Source organism: Podarcis melisellensis, assembly GCF_964234715.1.
Source record: "Podarcis melisellensis genome assembly, chromosome: 2".
Lineage (NCBI taxonomy): Eukaryota > Metazoa > Chordata > Lepidosauria > Squamata > Lacertidae > Podarcis > Podarcis melisellensis.
Genome location: NC_138529.1, coordinates 33,804,526 through 33,826,117, shown reverse-complemented (window position 1 = coordinate 33,826,117; position 21,592 = coordinate 33,804,526). Strand labels below are relative to the sequence as shown.

Below are 21,592 nucleotides of genomic sequence, written 5' to 3'. Positions count from 1 at the left end.
CCTCCCCCTGAAACTGCCTTTTCAGGGACATTCTTTTCTCAAAATGTAAATCACTCTATACACCCATTTCATGATATTCCATAATGCAGCTGCAGGAATAGTAAAAAAAAAAAAAGAACAACTTGAAAATTTTGTGGAAATTACTCTGTTCCATCATTCTCCACAATTATTCTTTATTGAAATTATTGTAAGTACTATTAAAATAATAAGGTTAATTCAGATTCTGTATGAAGCCTGCCAAAGCACACTTGGGTAATGCTCACTGTGGGTAGCTATGACATTTACATGCTGATTACTATATTCAGCCTAATCACATGGAAACTCACTGATTTGTTTAAAAACGAGGATTATTGTGACCTCTTGAAAGCTGAAGAAGTTAAAGAAGCTTTCATGGACCAGAGCCCACGTTATGAGATACATAAAGGGTTCTTACTGTTGAGTTTATGAAACAGATGAACATTTCAGAAAAGTTAAACTAGATACAACTATGAATTTTCTTTTTTTGTGTGCAGACCCAGGAAGCAAAGGGCTATGCTCCCTTATTTTGAGGCCCCAGCCCATGTTGGTCCACCACACTTGTGATTTATAGTTGAAACCAATGTGAGTTTTCCTCTTAATGCATTAATGCCTCCCTGAACCAGGTAAGGATAGCAGATGGGGGGCGGGGGGTGAGGATTAAAGCACCCAGCATGGTCCTGATCTGGATTAGGCACCCTGCACTTGCTACTTACTCTAAAGTAAGCTGCTAATACTCCAGGGATTTCTACTAAAGCCATACCTGGGTCTTCCCATTCACTACAACGATCTGTTCCTCATTCACTCCTACAAAGCAAGGCGTGGGGATCCCAAGTGTACTGATCTTCTCCACAGTGTAGACGTTGTAGCCAAAAAGCGGCAGCTGGATCACGTGCTCTGGGACAAGAGAAGGAAGCGGTCATGATGTCAAACCCCACAGGCCAAGCCAAACCACTGTATTGCTGCTGCCGACTATTTCTAGTAGCAGTGGGGTTGCCCCATCTCCTGAAAAGAATATGGCTAAAAGGCAAGACTATTGTGCCGTGCCTGGTATTCCCAAGGCTGCCACAGCCAGAGGGCACAACTACCCTGGCATATCCAAAAACTACAGAAGCAGTGATTTGTCACATTATTGATAATGCAGTACAGTTCTACAGTCACACACAGTGGCTTATATCCAATATAGAACACAAATCCCTTGTTCTGTTAGCATAGGATTTAGCTCCGACCCCACCCCATCTCTTCTGGGGAAGGTACGGGACGAAAATACCATTGCGCAAGGGTAAATCTAATGGGATGAATGCATTGGATGCCACCTATTTTCAGCATTTGGAAGTTATAGTGCAGCTGAGGCAGCAAAAAAGGCTGTTTGCAAAGTGTCGACAGTGGGGACCCCATTTCTACATTCAGCTGGAAGGATCCTGCAGATGGTGATCATGGTTTTGAAGGATTGGGCATTCTTTGTAGATAAGAGACGCTTTTCGTGTTGGGTTTTGCTGACACCAAGAGTCCCGCTACATAAAAACGTGAACATTTTGCATTCACATTTTGCCTACCCTTCCTGATCAGAATGATTGTGCGTTTCAAAAAAGGCTATTGATGGGACCAGAAGAGTGATAATCCACAGATTTACAAAAATATTCTTAGAATTACTTGAACAGTAATAAAGGAGAACTAAGAACAAGCTGTGACCATCCTCCTATAGGAACCTAGAGGTGATCTTGCTGTACCAAAGGAAAAGGAAAAGTCACAGGCACTAAGACATACTATAAATAAATGCCTCAATCCATTTTACCGCTGTAATTTGTAGATGCTTGCCCTTAAGAGAAAGCACGTTTTGCAATATGTGTGCATTTTCCCTCAAGTAATCTACATGTACATAAAAGAAAAAAGCCAGACTCAGGGAAGATCTCACTGAAAGTCAAGCACTGGGTAACATGGGAATCAGTAACGTACTTCATAACAATTAGGCTGAAGAATGAAATAAGATAACCCCATGTAAATTGCCTTGAGTTCTTTGGAGAATGCAAAATAAACATGTCAGTATGCTCCTGGATTCCATGCCTTGATGTTTGGGGGGAATACCATGTGGCAACAGGAAACTGGCAGAAAGTTTGGGATTACAGAATAAGATCATACCAGCTCCAACCGTATTGCCCACTGGAACTTACCAATGAAACTGATTTTTGCCTCCTGTCGCTCAAGTTGGTTCGTGGTTTTCAGCTGATAGGTGACAGAATTTTGAACAATCACTGGGTTGATGAGGCGTGCAACGTCATCAGGGATGTAACTTACTAGTTCCTCTCTATTTAGGTGATCAGAAAATAAAGGTATACCTTTAGTTGTGCATAGTTGTGCTCCACGGAAAGAAATATTTGAACAACAATTCAAGAATACCTACTATTTCCTCTTCTCCTCAGGCTGGGTTTAGTAGAAAGAACTCTGCTGCCACAGGGCTCAAGTAAGAAATAGAATCATAGAATCATAGAGTTGGAAGAGACCACAAGGGCCATCAAGTCCAACCTCCTGCCAAGGTAATATGCTTACCTTGGTTCTCGAACAGCTTAGTTGTTGAAGAAATCAGCTCCCGAACAGCAAAAACCCGGAAGTGTTCCAGTTTTCAAACGTTTTCTGGAAGCTGAACATCCAATGCGGCTTCCGCTTGAGTGCAGGAAGTTCCTGCAGCCAATTGGAAGCTGCGCCTTGGTTTTTAAACTGTTTCGAGAGTCGAACTGACTTCTGGAACGGATTACGTTCGAGAACCAATGTACCTCTGTACTCAGATTGTGTGAACGGTGCCTTCATTTAACGTTCAGTAGATTAATTAGAGGATGTGAGGAAATAAACTAGTAAGCGGGACCTCTTGCATCATTTCTCTCACCCCCAAGGTATATGGATCATGTAAATCAAGAATGGTGAACCTGCAGCCATCCAGATATTGCTAGTCTAAAATTCCTATCACCCCTCAGCTCTGGCCATACTGACTGGGACCGATGGGATCTGGTGCTTCAATATCTGGAAGGCCACTTGTTCACCACCCCTGAAGTAAACCATAATGGGGCTGAAATTTAGCATGTAAAAATGGGTAAGAGTACAGAATCATCCACAACCTACAGTGAGTGACAGAACCTAGTCCCCTTATCACCAGGGCCGGCCCAAGATATTTCGCCACTTAAGGCAAAACAGAGAATGGTGTCCCTCCGCCACCACTGTCCTTCCTGCCTCCGCCGCTTGAGGCAACTGGAAGGGTGGGGGGAAAGGAGGCTAGAGAGGAGCAGGTGGCAAGAGTGGATCCACTCTTCCCAGACAATGGCCACGAGCTACAAGCCCAGGAGGTGGCAAACAGCACATTCCTCAGGCATCTGGGTTCTAGCTGTCCCCAGCCAGCCGCCTGAGGCTAATGGGCAGACTGGCCCTGTTACCACTTTCTTGGAACAGTTACCATTAGCAAACAAGCATGAGAGACATTTTACCTGCTCTGTCTCTAAACAACATTGGCTAAACCCCCAAAATGGCAGGGAGGAGTCAAGTAGCTCTTCTGAGCGTGTGGACTAGGAGCGTGATAGTATGCACATGCTCTGAGGAAGACAAGAAGAACTGCTGGGGGGAGGGGGATGTGAATAATGAGGATCAGGCCAGGGCCCTCGTCTTGCCTATATTAAGGATGGTTGGACTTTGTGAATACATCTTCACCCTCCCTGAGTCTTCTTGACACACGTAGGGAAATGTCTCTGCCAAGCATCAGGCTCTGGCCTACACAAACCACCCAAGGCTACAAACAGGAGACTTACATGGAAGGGACTGATCCAGCTCCCTTGGCCCAGTGCTGGAGCAGAGACAAGGCACACACCAGCTTCTCTAGCTCCCTGGTGTGTGGCAGCAGCAGCAGCTTCCCTTTCATATAATTCTGCAGCACCTAGGAACAACCCACAAGAGTGTTGGAGATTCATTCCCTGTGTCTGCAGTCATGGGATTGTTGTCTATCACATGATGGTGTATGTTTTCATTCCACAGTGTGGGAAGTGACGGAGACAGGATGTTTGTGTTACTGTGTTCTGTGAAGTGGGACTATTGTCCTTTGTTCTCATGGAGCCAAGTCAGAATGCTCCAAGTGTATTATATGTAAATAAACGTAGATTAGCCAAAATGCTGTGCTACTGAGGTCTGATACACAAACTGCGAATACACTGCGGATCCCTAAGCGTGCTAATGCCTTTTGGTATCAGTCACTGTGATGTTCAGGCAAAAGAAAGCTTTTGAAGCTCTCGAATGACCGACCAGGAGAGAGAGAGCATGCCAGTCAGGCATGTGTCTCTACCAGGTTCCTACACGAGAGTAGGATGCTCCTAACTAAGAGAGCATTGCATTGTACTTCACTCTTTGCCTACAATCCCTTGAGCAGGAACCAGCAGGGAAGCATTTTGCTGGTTGAACAACACAGTCCTATTAATGGCTACATATCTCTAGATATTCGGCAAATTCTGGCAGCTGATGCCCTGAAAGTGTCCCAAACATCAAGCTAGGTCACAACAAATTTAGCCTAATGGGAACAAGATGTCACCATACGCTCACAGGCAATGTGTGTGGCATCTTCGGAGGAATCCCCAGCCTTTTGCAAAGGGTTCCTTCAGACATCCTTTTTATTGTGCATTCATTGTGATTTCTGCTCATAATGGCATTGGAACGGTCATCTGCAGTGCTGATTTCAGCAGTGCTTGTGCCTTCAAAAAATTTTGGGCAGACATGCGGCTTTGTTTGCCATTGAAATCCTGTAACTATGTTTTTGTTTATAAAATTTACAGAATTTTACATAAATTTTACAGATTGCAGAAAAAACTCAAAGCGGTTTACAAAAAAAAGATAACATTACCACTAAAAGATTTACAACTGTAATTTAAAACACACAGAAGAAGAAAGGAGCCTCTCCTTAAGCTTACCTGGTTGAAGTGAAGGTTAATATACATGTCATTCTCAAAGTGCAAAGGTGTCCTCCAGGTGATCCTGCAGAACTCCAGCTCTACCGAACTTCCCTCAAGCAAATAATCATGGATGTACTCAGTCTGGCGCAAGGGACGTACAAACTTTCCTGCATGGCAAAACAAGAGACACAACCCTGCTCACCTGATCATCATCCCCACTTCTAAGTAAAGCAAAGAGAGCACCTATGTCTCTATCTGTCCCCATTAGAACCTTGAAGGTTTTGGTGTTGTTGTTTTTAAGATGAAAATGAAAGATCTAAATTCACTCTCATTTAGTGGTGCCATCATATGAAGGATTTTGGAAGCCCTCCATCAGTACAGCCTCAGTAGGCCACCCCTTACCTTGGACCAGGTATGCAGTCTGAGAAGTGATTCACACTGCCTCTCTGCATACTGGCATTCCTGGGCTGGTGGGCACTTGCTGGTCTTAGGAGGGATGCGAGTCCACCCAGGTCATGCTAGTCAACAAACTACCCACGGAAATATCCCCATCTTGTCTTGATTCGGTTGCCATTTACTCATCTACCCTGCTCCTGCTGTTGGGCAGTCATCTTTAGGACATTTCATCATATAAGGAAGTATCCTGCAGCTGACCATTCACCACTGCTATGGGGGCACTTTACCGTTATCTTTGTTGGCCAGAATGGCAAACTCCTGAATCTCTTCTGGCTCAGTGACCCCCATCTGCTCAGCGATTTCTTTCATGACGTCTGCAGCAACCTACAACCAAAATGGGAAAGGAATACTTTTAGCCCTTACCCTGCTACTGGCTGTCTAAAAGTAGCATCCTAGCCATTTGGAAGCACCAGGAAGGGCTTCTAAACACAAGGGAAAGACATGTGCTGGCATAAGTTCCAGCCCCTCTCATTTAGTGGTGGGGGGGAGGAGGGCTAGTGAGATTTTATAGTACAGCATAATGGTACCTCGGCTTAAGTACTTAATTCATTCCGGAGGTCCGTTCTTAACCTGAAACAGTTCTTAACCTGAAGCACCACTTTAGCTAATGGGGCCGCTTGCTGCTGCTGCTGCTGCTGCTGTGCTGCCGGAGCACAATTTCTGTTCTCATCTGAAGCAAAGTTCTTAACCTGAGGTAATATTTCTGGGTTAGCGGAGTCTGTAACCTGAAGCTAAAAAGGCCACAACTTTATTGGTTACAGAATGCGAGTGGTTTTGGCTTAGGCATTGGCACTGAACCGACTATACCTGACTCCTAACCACCTGAAGGAAGTCTCTGAAGGGTTAACCACCGGTAGGGAGAGCCCTGCTGATGCAAACCAACTCAAGCTCCCCCGGGGTTACCGATACAGGTCGTGCCATAGCCATAGCCTCCACCTGGGCTTCGGACAGGATCATGTCCCCCCCCCCCAATTCCTTTAATGGAATACCCTTGAAATAGGAGGCGTAGCTGATGGCCTCTACCTTCCCTCCCCTCCAATCCAATACACCAATGCCTAACCGCCACCCGAGCCAAACGGCTCACTGCCAATACGCTCACACCTGCAACCAACTCCTAAAGCACGCCATGCCCCCCCCCGGCTGCCCGAATTGGTTGGCCTGGGGGCGTGACACGGAGGGGACTCCCTATGAGGGGCTAGCCACACCCCTGCGCACGGGGCGGGCTCGTGTCCAGCCCACAACTCCATTTCCCTGGGAAGGGAAATGGCTAAATTACAGTGTACAGACGCAAGCCCTTATGATTCCCTTGGAAGTCACTGAGTTCATGAGACGAAGAACACAGGAAGCTGCCTTTTACCAAGACAGATTACTTCTCCAACTAGCCCTGTATGTATCCTCCATGACTGGCAGTGGCTCTCCAGGCAGAGGTCATCCACATTTCCAGCTACCTAATCTTTTTTAAAGGGACGCGGGTGGTGCTGCGGGTTAAAGCACAGCCTAGGTCAACGGTTCAAATCCCGGTGACGGGGTGAGCTCCCGTTGCTCGGTCCAAGCTCCTGCCAACCTAGCAGTTCAAAAGCATGTCAAAGTGCAAGTAGACAAATAGGTACCCCTCCGGCTGGCCACATGACCCGGAAGCTGCACGTCGGCTCCCTCGGCCAATAAAGCGAGATGAGCGCCGCAACCCCAGAGTCAGCCACGACTGGAGCTAATGGTCGGGGGTCCCTTTACCTTAATCTTTTTTAAGTGGAGGTGACAGGGAATGTATCTGGAGACTGGGACTTTCTGTGCGCAATGCAGCTGCTCTAACACTGAACTATGCCCCCACCCCACCCCTGGAAATAAGAGAAAATAACAGCACAAGTGTAAGAGCCCTGGCTCAGATGGGTGATGAGACTGACCACAGGCCCCTGCAATAGAAAGAGGATGTTTCAATGGCAGAAGGTGCAGAACTGGCTCTCGATCTCTGTGTCTAAATAGCATTTTAAAAGATGGGGTCACCTACTCTGAGTCATCTCGGTAAGAGGAGATGAAAATCAAAATACATATATCAAAAGTCAGTCTCATCCACCCAAAAATGGACATGGCCAGCCCCCCACCGCATAACACTCTAATGAACACGTCAAAGAGGTACTCACCGTGAATGTCTTGATTTTCGTGTTGTATCTCAGACCTCCAGGTAGGTTGACCGATATATGACGTGAGCCACGTCCCTTCTACCAACGGGAAAAGACTCAGGGTTTGAGAAAATCCAGTACAGACATCTTTGTCCCCTTCCCCAACAGCAGGATCCAGGCAAATGTAATCACTTTGAAGCCCCACTGGTTTCCATTACAGATTCCAGCATCTGCTTGCCTCTCACAGTGAAATGAATAGGGCTTAAAAACCTGACCTGATTGTGACCTTTGGGGTTTTCATATCTTTAAGAACATAGCTTGAATGAATGAAGATATTTGCATTACTTAAGCATGCTCTGGGTTTTCAGCATCATGGATCAAAGGCATTGTGATTTCTGGGAGAGCAGCATAGCTGGATGGGGAAGATTCCCTTGGCATTTCCTATTTGCAGCTCTTATCTCTCTCAAATCCTGATTCAGCCACATCCATCATCCCAAGAAATTCTGTCTGTTCCTCAGAACATCCATTGCTATCGCTAACACCTCTCCTCACAAATCCCACCCACAAAGGAAACTCAGTTCCCCTTTATAAACACACATGTAGGCTCACAACCTCCCAGTCAGACGCTAGTAACCCCTCATGAACAATCTCAACCAGTATACAATCGATTCCTCACTTGCTGAATATTGTCTCCTTCCCATATATACCCACAGAGTTCCCGTTCATGCAGCACAAAAAGCAAGGGCCGGCCCTCTCATTAACCAGAGTGAGGCGACTGCCTCACACAGCAAGGGGCACCATGCTGTAAGTGCAACACAGCCTGTCCTTAAACTGTCCTGCTTCCCTCATATGTAGTGGGGGATGCTGTTCCATTGCCAGTATGGAAGTAAGATTCAACTCTTCAGCCCCGTCTGCCTTTTAAGTGTAATGTGTGCCTGTATGTACTATTTTGTCCATTGCCCCAGGCAGCAAAATGTCCAGGCACAGCCCTGCATCAAGGAAAGTCCACTCCACAATTCCTGTACTGGCACATACCTCCTAGCCCCAAATATTTGCTGTCTCAGGGACTTGCCTTAGCAACTCAAATGGTAGCATACCCCCTTCAACACCCGACCTCCTGCAACCATATTTCACTCAGTTACCAGAAGCGCTTCAGTCTCCACACGGAACGGCAAGTGTCGACGGCCTCCGTACATGACCATTTTCCTCAGGTTGCTCTGGCAAATCCTGGCTATTTCTGTGATTGAGAAAGGGCAATGGGCTGAGCTTGTCACCTCATGAGTCTTACGAGTGTTGTTTTACAAGTACTACAAGCTAGAGAACTCTGCTCAGTTGGGATTCTGAATTTAGCCCCTGATTTGGTGTGAAAACTGGAGCCCCAACAACCCTTCGGGATATCTCTTGCCTTGTGACAATGAAGGGAAGTCCAAAGAACCACACGGGAGTGAGGCAGTCAGTGATACTGTGCCCAGCACTGGGAAGATCCCACCAAACCCCTCAGCTAAATTCAATGAAGCTTTGAGTTACTTCTTCCACAGCCAACCTCATTAACTTATCACAGACCAAAGAAGGCCAATGGATGCTTTCCATACCTCTTGAGATGGTCAGCTCCAAGTCCATTATGGTTGTTACGGCCTCCTACTCTAGCCCTTACCCGCCCAATTTTCAATTGGGAAGGTAGTACCCTGAGGATGATGGCTTTAAAAGAGGATTAGACACATTCATGGAGGAGAGGGCTATCATGGCAGCTATGCTATGCCTCCAGTTGGATTTAATAATACTTCCGAATACCAGTTGCTGGAAACCACGGGAGAGGAGAGAGTTCTTGTGCTCATATTCGGCTCCCTGGTTTCCACAGGCATCTGGTTGGCCACTATGAGACTAGACGGTCCATTGTCCTGATCCAACAGACTATTCTTGTGTTCATATCCCTACCAGCTGAGCCTCAAAGGCTAGGGCCTACTGCTCATATAATTTACTGAAGCAGAGTTTGGAGTTCCTGGCTATCATAACTTGAGGAGACATTGTGTAAACAACAGCCATGTGTATGGAATTATGGAATCCTGCAGGTGATGTGGTGTGACCTCAGTTCAAGTCAGCAAAATCCCTCCCAGGACCACCATCCTTGGTGCTGAATGAAGCCAGCAAATATGGCCAAAAAGGTGGGAGGCAGACGATACCTGTGCTGGAACTGGGGTCAGAGCTGGCCTGCTGCAAATACTTGGTGGCATATGGCATCAAAATGCTGGAAGGGAGGAAGTATCCAGTCAAGAGGCCCAGGAGCCTCCAGCCACGGAGACAGCTCTCTCTGCAGGACAGAGAAAAACATGGGCGATAGTTCCCTTGGGCAGAGCACAGAGCAGGGTTAGACAAAAAACAACTGGTTGGCTGAAAGGGATCCAGGAAGAAAGGAAGACTGAGGGGGAGAGAAAAGAGAAAAGTTGGAAGGGAAAGATGGGGAAATGAGAAGCTCCAAGGAGTGAGGGGGGGTTATGTGTGTCTAAGGTACTCCAGGGACGTGGGTGGCACTGTGGGTTAAACCACAGAACCTAGAACTTGCCGATCAGAAGGTCAGCGGTTCGCATCCCTGTGACGGGGTGAGCTCCCGTTGCTCGGTCCCTGCTCCTGCCAACCTAGCAGTTCAAAAGCACGTCAAAGTGCAAGTAGATAAATAGGTACCGCTCTGGCGGGAAGGTAAACGGCGTTTCCGTGCACTGCTCTGGTTCGCCAGAAGCGGCTTAGTCATGCTGGCCACATGACCTGGAAGCTGTACGCCGGCTCCCTCGGCCAATAAAGCAAGATGAGTGCTGCAACCCCAGAGTCGGACCTAATCACGACTGGACCTAATGGTCAGGGGTCCCTTTACCTTTAAGGTACTCCCTGTACCTGCTCAGTTCATAAGAAACACATCTTCCCTGAGGAAGAGCAAAGAGCCTGAAGTAGATGAGCCCTGCAGCTGCTCCAAAAAAGTCGCAGGTGTTTACAGCACAGAATTCACTTTAAGGTCCTTGACTTTCAAAGGCTATGATTCAGTACAAAGATCCTAAGGGGCAATTACAGCCTCACAACAGTGTGGCAGGCAGATGGAAGGCACAAAATCCACTGTATCAACACATGGGGAGGTTATTGTTTTGTTTTGAGTGTGTATGTTGTGTTTTTTACTTGTGAACCACCCTGAGGTCTACAGATGGGCAGTTTGCAGTTTAATAAATAAATATGTTTAAGCCCTGACTTCAACATTACAATTCCCTTTATTCAAGCCCACAGCTACAGTCCTCAGAAGATGAAAATACAGTCCATGATTGACAGCGAGGAAGACAGCAGAGGGACAGGAGGATATACCATAGTCCCAACTTGATATCTGAGGCTAGACTGCTCTCTCATTGACTCCTCCCTTCACATGAATGGGATCAGTCCTGTTTTATAACAGGCCATAAATGAGAGCTACGTAACACTGAAATTTCTGTAGTGCAGCTGAATGGGCGGCCGCAATGTCTGGGAACCTGGAAGGCTAGTGCTGAATTTGTAGAATCCTCAGTATTTGTGATCTTGTTTTCAATAAAAGCCCAAAGAGGGTTACAGAGAAAGCCAACACTTTTCCATGAAAAGGGGGCTCTTCAGATGTTGCTGGTCATGTTGACTTAGGCCAGTGATGTCCAAACTTTTTTCAAAGAGGGCCACATTTGATGAAGTGAAGGGCCGTGAGGGCCAACCAAAGAGTTGTTGAGCTTTTTTTGGATTTTACCCCAGGAAATAAACTGCTGCAGGGGCCGGATTAAACCAACCTCATGCTGATGAGACCTGGAGTTCTGCAAGTGTATTGCTACAGGTATAGAAACCAGATAATATTTGGAAAGGACTCCCTGCACTTCTGGTTTAGAACATTTTCATTATTGTTACTGTTTGAAGCTAGTGTGCTGTAGTAGCTAGGCTATGGTGCTTAGACCCTGGGCCAGTCCCTATATCTCATACTGACTAACTATACATGGCTGTTGTAAGGATAAAGTGGGGGGGACGCCCAAGGACCCCAAATTGAGGTTCTTTGAAGAAAGGCATGGTGAGGATTCCAATATACATAAACAACTCCTTTAAAATCCAACACCCAGTTCATGCCCAGAGCCTCAGCGCTGCAGCTCATCAGTAATCCATTACTCAGATCTCTGCTTTTCTTCCACCATTCCAATTTGGCAAAAAAATAAACAGATTGGAGCCAACAGCCAGTTAAATCAATGTAAAAAATTGCATCATTAGGATTCGCTCCCACACACACACACCAAAAGATCTTGATTTTCTAATGATGAAATTTTCACTCAAATTAACACCTACATCTCCTCTATTCTAACAAGAGGTTCCCTTACTTAACACTTCACACTGACATCCCAATTATCCCCATCCATGTTCCCCTATTCCTTCAATTTCAGAGCTCCCACCACCCACAGACACACATGCAGAGGTACTTACTGACTGGGGTTCCGCGTGATCTGCTTGATGACCTGGCAGTAAACCTCGTCACACAGATTCTCCTTCTCTTTGCACAGCTGTGCAAGGCAGGGAAGCATAAGAGGAAAAACAGATACATTTTGGAACCTCCTTAATTTACATAGAATAGAAAGACCTCCGTACTGCTTCCTGACTTATCATCTTGCATGGGATTGGGCAATGCAGGGGTCAACAGAGGGGGGTGATGGTTAATGAGGGCCTGTCTTTCTCAAACTGATCCCTACTTGGCACCTCTTCCCCCAAGGCTGCCATCAGTGGGTTGGTAATGTTACCAATAATATTATTATTAATCCTCCCAGGCAATCCCGCCCATCCACTGAGGTCAGTGAAGGAGGCTGTTCTGTGGGTCCCATGAAGTTGTGGTTGGTAGGAACACAGGACAAAAGGGCCTTCTCTGATGCAGTGCAAAGGATGTGGAACTCACTGTCCCAGGAGATGCCTCTAGCTTGACTGGTCTAAGATGATGATGGTCAGAATAATTTTGCAGTGGTTTGGAGTCCAAAGATTTGATTGGGTCGTACTTAAGATATCACCCCCTAAACCAGGATATTCGAAAATAATTTGGCTCAATAAGTACATTCGTGCATCTAGAACATGGGAAGGCAAACTAAGGCCCGGGGGCCGGATCCAGCCCAATCGCCTTCTAAAACTGGCCTTTTTGGCCAGACATAAGAATTAAAAATCGCTTGCTGGATCAGGCCAATGGCCCATCTATTCCAGCATCCTGTTCTCTCAGTGCTCAACCAAATGCCTATGTGAAGCCCACAAGCAGGACTTGAATGCAATGGCACTTTCCTGATTAGCTTATTTTATTTACTTTTTACTTTGCTCCCTGATGCTGTTCTGTTTCGGCTTCCCATATTGTGTATTTTAAATTGCTTTATCTCTGAGGGTTGTTTTTTTTAATTAATGATGTAGGGGTCTCCCTGTTTGAAGCAGAAAGGCAGGATAAAAATCTCATTATCGATAGATTATTTACTTCCCATCCTTATAGGAGTTGAGCACTTAGGAGACATTGTGATCTTCCCTTCCCCAAACATTAGCCCTTTCTTTTCGCCATCACCCGCGCAAGCCCATCATAAAAAGAGCCACAAACCTGGAGGATTTCATAGACATAATCAACCTCATCTTTGCTCTTGGGGCCTGGCTGGTCTCCCATGAATCTCATCAGAGCTGCAAAACAGGAGCTAGCATTAATCTCTGCTCCTACTTCAGAACTGGAAAAGGAAAACAAAGGCACTGGGAATAGTGAAATAAGAAAATTGTAGCCTCCGTTTCTGCCAATATTGACAAACCAAGGGGAAAGTCAAATGTCTGGATAATGGTTTCTCTCATTGGGGGAGAAGCAGAAATGCTCTCAGGCCATTCCCCTGGTGCCAGAACTGCATAAATGAGACCTATCCCAGAACTCTGGAAACACAGCCACTGCCACCTCCCCCATTGCCTAGCACAAGGAAAAACCACCTACTCAGAAAATTTTTCGTAGCCAGGTCATTCATCTTGCCATCAGAGTAGAACAGGAGTGATTCTTTGATTGGTTCCTGTGAGGTCAGAATACAAGCAGTCAAGAAGAGGCAAAGCCCAAGAAGGCAGCTGACACCCTCAGCGCAAAGTTCAAGTGGGTCTAGTAGAAGTGTGCACACTCTTAATAATAATTTATTATTTCGATCCCAGCCACTCTGGGTGGCTCCCAACAGAATATTAAAAACACGATAAAACATCAAATACAAAAAACTTCCCTAAACAGGGCTGCCTTCAGATGTCTTCTGAAAGTCAGATACAGTGGTACCTTGGGTTAAAAACCTAATTCGTTCCGGAGGTCCGTTCTCAACCTGAAACTGTTCTTAACCTGAGACACCACTTTAGCTAACGGGGCCTCCCGCTGCTGCCGTGCTGCCACCATGCGATTTGTGTTCTCATCCTGAAGCAAAGTTCTTAACCTGAGGTACTATTTCTGGGTTAGCGGAGTCTGTAACCTGAAGCATCTGTAACCTGAGGTACCACTGTAGTTGTTTATTTCCTTGATCTCTGATGGGAGGGCATTCCCCAGGGCCAGTGCCACTACTGAGAAGGCCCTCTGCGGTGACCCATCTAACAAGCACCATCAGATACTTCAGCACTGACTTCCAAAAGGCAAGCTGCCCATCTGTCAGGCATCTTTCAACTATCCACATTCCAAGTGATAAAGGAACTACCCAGAGATGATTCCCCTCTCCCTCTGATTTACCTTAGTATGCTGAACCATGAGAGCTGGGTCCTTCTGTTCAGCACTCATCCCCTTCCATCCCAGCCTAGCAGAGACAGAAGATTAGGGTATTACCCAGGAGAAAAAAACATTCAAGAATCTGGTCTGACATATGCCCTACTCTCCAGCTGCTTTGCAGTCTAGCTGAGTGGCAAAGCACATGCGGGTTGCAGGTCCTATCCCTGGCATCTCCTACCATTTATTTGGTATCAGGTGACCCTGAAGGTCTGGAACAGGTGAATATAGAAGTGGGGAACCCTTTTCAGCCTGAGGGCCACATTCCCTTTTGGGCAACTTTCCAAGGGCCACATAATAATAATAATTCATTATTTATACCCCGCCCATCTGGCTGGGTTTCCCCAGCCACTCTGGGCGGTTTCCAAGAGAACACTAAAATACAATAACCTATTAAACATTAAAAGCTTCCCTAAACATCACATGCCATTAGTGGATGAGGCCGAAGGCAAAAGTGGGTGGAGCAATGAATGGAGATTTTACGATTTTACAGCAGGCTAGGTTCTACACACACACACACACACACACACACACAGCCCTCTGAATCCTTCATCCAATTTTTCAACCACACATTTCAGCCAGGCAAAGACACTTGGGATGTGAAGCAGAGGCGTATGGCCCAGGGAGAGCCTTGAGAATTGGTCCTGGAGGGCCAGTAACTTGCCCCCTCACAAGGCCTGAGGTTCCCTGCTCCAGGCATTGACAGTCTTTTGTTAGAAGGACAGAGCCTGAAATGGTATAAAGCAGCTTTATCTGTTTCCAGCAGTGTTTCATAAGCTGCAGTCCATGGACTACCAGCGGTCTGGGAAACAACGATAAAAAACAACAAGAGTGAGTTGAAGGTTCTTTGTTTGTTGTGGTGGAAACTTCACAGTTCCCCAGTCTACAATAATAAATGGATGGCATGAAGAGAAAAGAGAGCCCTTTCTAGGAAGAGGGTAGATGTTGCATAACTTAGATGCATATCAATTAATCAATGTCAGTCCTGGAAGTGGGGAATTCCAAAGTAACTCTAAATCCTTTCCTCTTGGTCTGCCCAACACTTGAGGTACATGTCAAGTCATGTGGATGAACTTCTCCCCTCTTAATATCCCATGATGCCGATACTTTCCTTTGAAGTGGTATGAAAGAAAATGTCAGACAGGTCCCACCCAGGGAAATTTTGTCATCAGAAAATGTAATGCTATCTTAGCACAACTCCTTTAGATCTTGGTACCACCTCATCATAGTAACACAAATGAAGGCAAGTTAGAAAAGTTAGAAGAATTTTAAAACATGATTTTATTGACATGTGTGTGGAAATATACAAAAGGCAAATCAAATGCTATCTGTAAAATTTGATTATATTCCAAGAAAAACAATTTAAACCGTATTTTATTTAGGCTTACTGAACTCACAAAAAAAAGCAGCACATCATTACAGCACATCAAGAGGGATTTCAGTAAACAAAATGGAGCGAAGAAATAGAAACTGAATAGTAAGGAATTTGCACAATTCCTGGGATTTTGTTGAGAATTCTAGTAAGATGTGGAATGCTAAATTCTAAGGAATGCATCAAATTAAATATACACATTAGCATTTATAGTGAATGTGCTCACGGCCTAGTAAGGACTCAGCAAAGGAAACGTAAACGAAACCATGGGGTCATAGCACTTTTCTTTTGAGTGAGATTCCTTGCTACCTGAAGTAATAGATGGATAATTTAGCATGTAGCCAGTATTTTCCATATCTTATCAATATACTTTTCTGGGAAGGTTGCTGACTAGGGCTTTCAAGCTATTTTTGTGGGGAAACAGGCAAAAACAGCATACGCTGCCATAAGTCTGGATATCCCCAGATTTTTTCTTCCCGATTTCTGCATGGACACTGCTGCCGACTGCAGTATTCTGGATATGTCCGGGAAAATCTGGATGGATGGCGACCCTATTGCTGACATGGTTCCACTTCCTCACTAGTCATCATTTTGTTGTCATGTAGTTGTTTATGGAAGTCTTTATCCAAACAGCCAGAATGACTGTGTTCAAAACAATTCATTAGCATCGATTTGGAGGATCCACATGGCCTGGAGAGCAACTGTTCTGGCAGACATTCCAAAATCATTGTATTGAAGGAGAGCATTCCCACTAAAGGTGTAAGTAGGTGCCCATTTGTCCACATTTTTTGCAAAAGTGTTTGTTAGAGTTTGGAAGTATTCACGGGAGTTGAGAGGTTATATACCATCAGCTGAAAAGCATCATATGGGAGCTTCTTTGTGTTCATTTTGACAGCGTAGCAAATGAATTCTCAAATGGGCAATGCAGTCATTATCTTCCAAACTCTTGTCCAAGTAGTCCAGCTCCCAAACACAAATGTAAGAGTGGCTCTCTTACAGAAGGGGTGTTCAGAAGATATTATTTATGGCTGTTATAATATTCATTGCTGATAGGGTAGCTGTTCCATGGATATCTCCAGAGACACAAGTGAGTGTTCGGCTGCCAATTTGATATGAAGTTGGTTTAAAAAGCATGTAGTGATATAGAGGGAGAGGAGCAGGCTCAGCTTTCTTCAGGTTATCTGCGTGAAAAAGAAGGTTCTAGAAGTATTCTTACCTTTGAAGTTTCTTTTTTCCAGTGAGTCTCCTACTCTCATCAATGTTTTTTCCACTTGTGTGTGTGTGTGTGCTATCACTAGAAACAGTACATTTCTTGTTTCAAAGGCCCTAGGGCAATACAGTAAGCACACAACTTATGCGTGTTTAATGTGTGAATTCAGCTTTACGTGCTTAGAAAACTTTTATTTTATTTTATTTTTTAAAGGAGGCAGAAGTCTAGGAGGGAAGACTTTGGCAATTGCACCCAATGTGTTTTGACTATACACAATTGCTCCTAGTAGAGCTCAGTCAGCAGAGAGCATCGTTATTATTTTATTATATGTATACCAGCCTACACCCGAAGGTATAGGAGCATGAGACTCTTAATCTCAGGGTTGTGGGCAAAAAACCTCTACAATTCTATGATTTTGGCTTTAGGAGCAATCCCTGGAGTGTAACCCCAGCGTAAGTTATGTGCTTAAAGGTAAAGGGACCCATGACCATTAGGTCCTGTCGCAGACGACTGTGGGGTTGCGGCGCTCATCTCGCTTTACAGGCCGAGGGAGCTGGCGCTTGTCTTCAGATAGCTTCTGGGTCATGTGGCCAGCATGACTAAGCTGTTTCTGACAGCGCACGGAAACGCCGTTTACCTTCCTGCCAGAGCGGTACCTATTTATCTACTTGCACTTTGACGTGCTTTCAAACTGCTAGGTTGGCAGGAGCAGGGACCGAGCAACAGGAGCTCACCCCGTCGCGGGGATTCGAACTGCCAATCTTCTGATTGGCAAGTCCTAGGCTCTGTGGTTTAACTCACAGCGCCACCCGCGTCCCAGTTATGTGCTTACTATACAAGTGGAATGGTTTGAGTTTGCAGTTATGTGCTTACTATACTGCAAACTCAAACCATTCCACATGCCTACATATTCTAAAATATTAGTAACCTAAAATAAGTGGGTACAGAGAAGGTTGGCAGGAGGGGAGAGGAAGAATATCTGCGCCCAAAGAAATTTGGGGTGGGTGGGGGCAAAGACCTTGCCAAAGGACATGCCCTCCTTGGGAACCCTTTTGCATACAACTTCTTATGTGGAGGTGGGACAAAAAATATGGCGTAAAGCTGGAGGGGTAAGGAGCCTGTGGTCTGCAGTCTAATGTCAGGCAGCCCTCAGAGACGGAGTGGCAGTTTGAAAGAAAGAGCAAAGCTACAGCATCTTGCAGTTTTGCTGCAAATTCTACTCAATTTTGGCCCTCATCCCACCCACTTTCAGCTGGGAGCCCACCCACCATTGCCTTTAGCTCCGCCTGCTATTGGCTGCCACCTCCAGTTGACTTTTCCCATTGGTCAAAGGTCCTTCGCAGGAAAGAAGGTTCCCTACCTCTTGTATAAAGGAAATAGAGAGAGGGGAGTTCAGCAGAGTGTTATTCGTTTAAAATATTTTAATCCCATCTTTTTAAAAAATAAAGTAAAATTAAATGGGATTGGGAGTACTGGCTAGTGTTTTGATGCCAACCATGTGTGAAAAAATTGCATACATGAGGAGCAACCATCCCATAACAAATACCAATCTACAAGGACCCACAATAATTAAGGACCTCTGGTGCATATTACTCACGCGGACTGGGCTTCCTGGAAGTGTGTTGCGGCAAACTCCGTCATGGTATAGTTGCAAGGAGGAGTGCTGGCTGTTGTGCTATTGACTTCTGACTCCAGGCTGGAGGTCAAGTTCTGATGGGGCAGGAAGAGAAAACCTTCATATAAACGTCACTTCAGGTTTTATGTATAACTGTTAGGAAAACTGCTCTGGTTTTTAAAAAAATGAATAGCAGTACATAAATAATTATTTTATAACTAAAGGTAAAAGTACCCCTGCCCGTATGGGCCAGTCTTAACAGACTCTAGGGTTGTGCGCTCATCTCACTCTAGAGGCCGGGGGCCAGCGCTGTCCAGAGACACTTCCGGGTCACGTGGCCAGCGTGACGAAGCTGCTCTGGCGAGCCAGCACCAGCGCAGCACACGGAAACGCCGTTTACCTTCCCGCTATAAAGCGGTACCTATTTATCTACTTGCACTTAAGGGTGCTTTCGAACTGTTAGGTGGGCAGGAGCTGGGACCGAACGACGGCAGCTCACCCCGCCGCGGGGATTCGAACCGCCGACCATGCGATCGGCAAGTGCTAGGCGCTGAGGTTTTACCCACAGCACCACCCGCGTCCCTATTTTATAACTAAGCCAATCATAAATAAATATTTTTATAAGCAAATAATTATAATTAACAGTAGTCTACATATGCTTCCAATAGCAAAAAATATATATGCCCAAAAAACCTTTCTCTCCCACAGCAGAACTCTTTTGGAGCTCTGTATTTCCTCACAGACCTCTCAAATCCACAGGCCCTACTCCCTGTCAGAGCATTTTCCCCCACCCATGAGAGAAACGGTAGAATCATTTGCCGCCACCTCCTCCTCCTCCTCCTCACAGCCTGCCTCACCTCCTTGCTAATGTTTCTCTCCAGCTGTGTTTCTCTCCTTAGGCTCTTCCTGACGGCTTCCTGGCGGTTTGTACGGTTTGGATGGTTACTGTGGTAAGTGGGAGCTGCCACTGGCTGCACCATGCTGGAAGGGAAAAGGCCAGAGCGACCTCTGACGGAGCCAAACTGCCAGCCTGTGGGGAAAAGAGGCTGAAATTCACATCTGGCCATTTGCGGACGGGGCTGCTTATGAAGCTTCCCTTTCTCTACCCAGCTTCTAGCTAAGTTGCTTCCGAGCCTGTATTTTCTTATGAAACCCTGCACTTCACACATATGTTTAATATATTGTTATGAATGGATGCACACAGCTGAACAAAAAATAAAATAAAAGCACCCAGTAATTGAATTTTGTATCAGCAGGACAATTCTGGCTTCCTTTTCCTTTCTTCTGTTTTTTACAATTAATACTCTGGATTCATCAGTTGTCTTGTTTTCTCCACCCACCACCTCCACTGTCTGGCGCTTTCAGGGGAAAAAATTAGGGGACTGTCTGCATTTTTTTGGAAGTTTTAGGCTTTTTTAAGCACAGCACTGCAGAGTCATTCAAGTGAGTGCTGGCTTCTAACCTCCTTTTGAAAACAACCAAACCTACGATCATTTTATGAAAAACTTCTCTGAAGCAGAATGGAGATGGTATCACAGGGATTAGCCAATCCATGCTGTGCACAGCTCACTCTGGCTGCAAATGGGAAGGCCAGGATTCCTTGGAGATTGATCCTTAACAGCAAGATTGAGCAGCTGGTTAAGTGCATTTCTACAGTGGGCTCTCTGCTCAAATAATCTGTATTGGGATGTTTTAACCGACCAAGTACTATGTCTGTAGCAGGCATGGAGGTTGCTAAGGACCTGGAAATGTGGAAGGAACCTTTGAACAATAATGTGGTCTTTCATGGCCAGACCCTCTCACCTGGCTCCAGTCCCTCCATGCGCAGCAGTTGGATGAAGTCACCTTTCTTGAAGCTCAAGAGGCTCTTGTCATCTGTTACATAGCTGCGCAAAGCTATGACGTAGTTGGAGTCCTTTTGGTGGGGAGGAGCGGAGAGAGGAAGGAATAACACAATTAAAGAGTTGTGGTTATTCTGGAGGTGGTGGCAGTGAGTCCTGTACTTTTCTTAAGCAAAGAGCAAAGGTGTTTCGAAGGCGCTTTCTCTCACCTTTTTCAGTTCAAGCAGGAAGAGCTCCACCATGGTCTTAATCTGCCGAGCCTTTCGAGAGTGAAGGATGAGCTGCTCATCCTTCAGAGAGAACTGAAGGGTATTGCGGTCCATCAGCTCTAAGGACAGCACATCTGAATAACTGAAAAAACCCCAGAGTATATTAGCAGGCCTTTATTCCTGGCTAAGTTCAGTGGCTGCACCTCGCTAAGGCCCCTGGGACCTTCCTAGCCTTGATGCCTCTCGAAAGAAATCTGAGGTTGGTGCACATATAATAGCAAGCAGAAAAGGTGCCAAGACATGGGCAAGGAGATAAGATGCAAAGAAGAGGGAAAGGCCATCCTGCCCCACTCCCTTGCTTAGATCATCCCTCCATGATTCCCACACAAACCCATTCATCCAACCAGATGACAGTGTGCCACGATCAGTGTGTTTGCAGAGTTAATATCTCCAGATGAATCAAGCAACTGAACCAAGCCATGCTTCTTATTTTCAATTTACATACTAAATGTATTATTTGATGACTGATTGTAATTGTTTTGCTGCATATCTTATTCTTATTTTTGCTTTATTGATATGCATTGTAAACTGCCCTGGGATAAATATTGTTAAGACTGGTACATAAATGCCATGGAAAGGGGGAATCAGTTGATCTTGTGAGAGAGAATCAGAAGATATAACTATACCAAAGATCTCAGGTGCTGCACGGGAGTTAATGTACGCAAGACAGGCCCTGACCACAGACTTACAATCTAACAGCACAAAGGGAAGTGGGCATACCAAAGGAAGGGGAGAGATGTTTTGCTATAGCCATAAAGAGCAACGCATGTTCTGAATCCTACTGGGAACTTGTGTTCCATCAAAACTCACCCAAAGAGATTTCCCCACAGAGCTGTGCCATTTTGTGAACCGCCCTGAGATCTACAGGTATGGGGCAGTATACAAATTTTAATAATTTTGGATACGTTCCAACATGCTGCCAACTTCTTAGATCTATATTATGCATTCATCCACAAAGTGATCAGGTTTGGGTCAACTTGTTGCAGCTTCTCAGCAGCCTCATGAACCCAGAACCAAC

The 21,592-nt window shown here is 45.6% G+C and overlaps 1 protein-coding gene across 1 annotated transcript in view; it reads right to left on the bottom strand.

Annotated features, from left to right (window-relative positions):
- Window positions 1-21,592, bottom strand: part of MYO15B (myosin XVB) — an 83,038-nt gene that overhangs the window by 1,776 nt on the left and 59,670 nt on the right. Inside the window, exons 47-63 of the mRNA XM_081896670.1 lie at window positions 21,253-21,266; window positions 20,515-20,686; window positions 20,268-20,379; window positions 19,322-19,494; window positions 18,447-18,559; window positions 14,235-14,298; window positions 13,476-13,548; window positions 13,104-13,180; window positions 11,969-12,045; window positions 9,688-9,815; window positions 8,650-8,744; window positions 7,529-7,606; window positions 5,618-5,714; window positions 4,953-5,101; window positions 3,807-3,931; window positions 2,187-2,320; window positions 779-912 (exon numbers count right to left, since the gene is read on the bottom strand). Coding sequence (XP_081752796.1) covers window positions 779-912; window positions 2,187-2,320; window positions 3,807-3,931; window positions 4,953-5,101; window positions 5,618-5,714; window positions 7,529-7,606; window positions 8,650-8,744; window positions 9,688-9,815; window positions 11,969-12,045; window positions 13,104-13,180; window positions 13,476-13,548; window positions 14,235-14,298; window positions 18,447-18,559; window positions 19,322-19,494; window positions 20,268-20,379; window positions 20,515-20,686; window positions 21,253-21,266 — 1,815 coding nt within the window. The remainder of the gene's footprint in view (window positions 1-778; window positions 913-2,186; window positions 2,321-3,806; window positions 3,932-4,952; window positions 5,102-5,617; window positions 5,715-7,528; window positions 7,607-8,649; window positions 8,745-9,687; window positions 9,816-11,968; window positions 12,046-13,103; window positions 13,181-13,475; window positions 13,549-14,234; window positions 14,299-18,446; window positions 18,560-19,321; window positions 19,495-20,267; window positions 20,380-20,514; window positions 20,687-21,252; window positions 21,267-21,592) is intronic.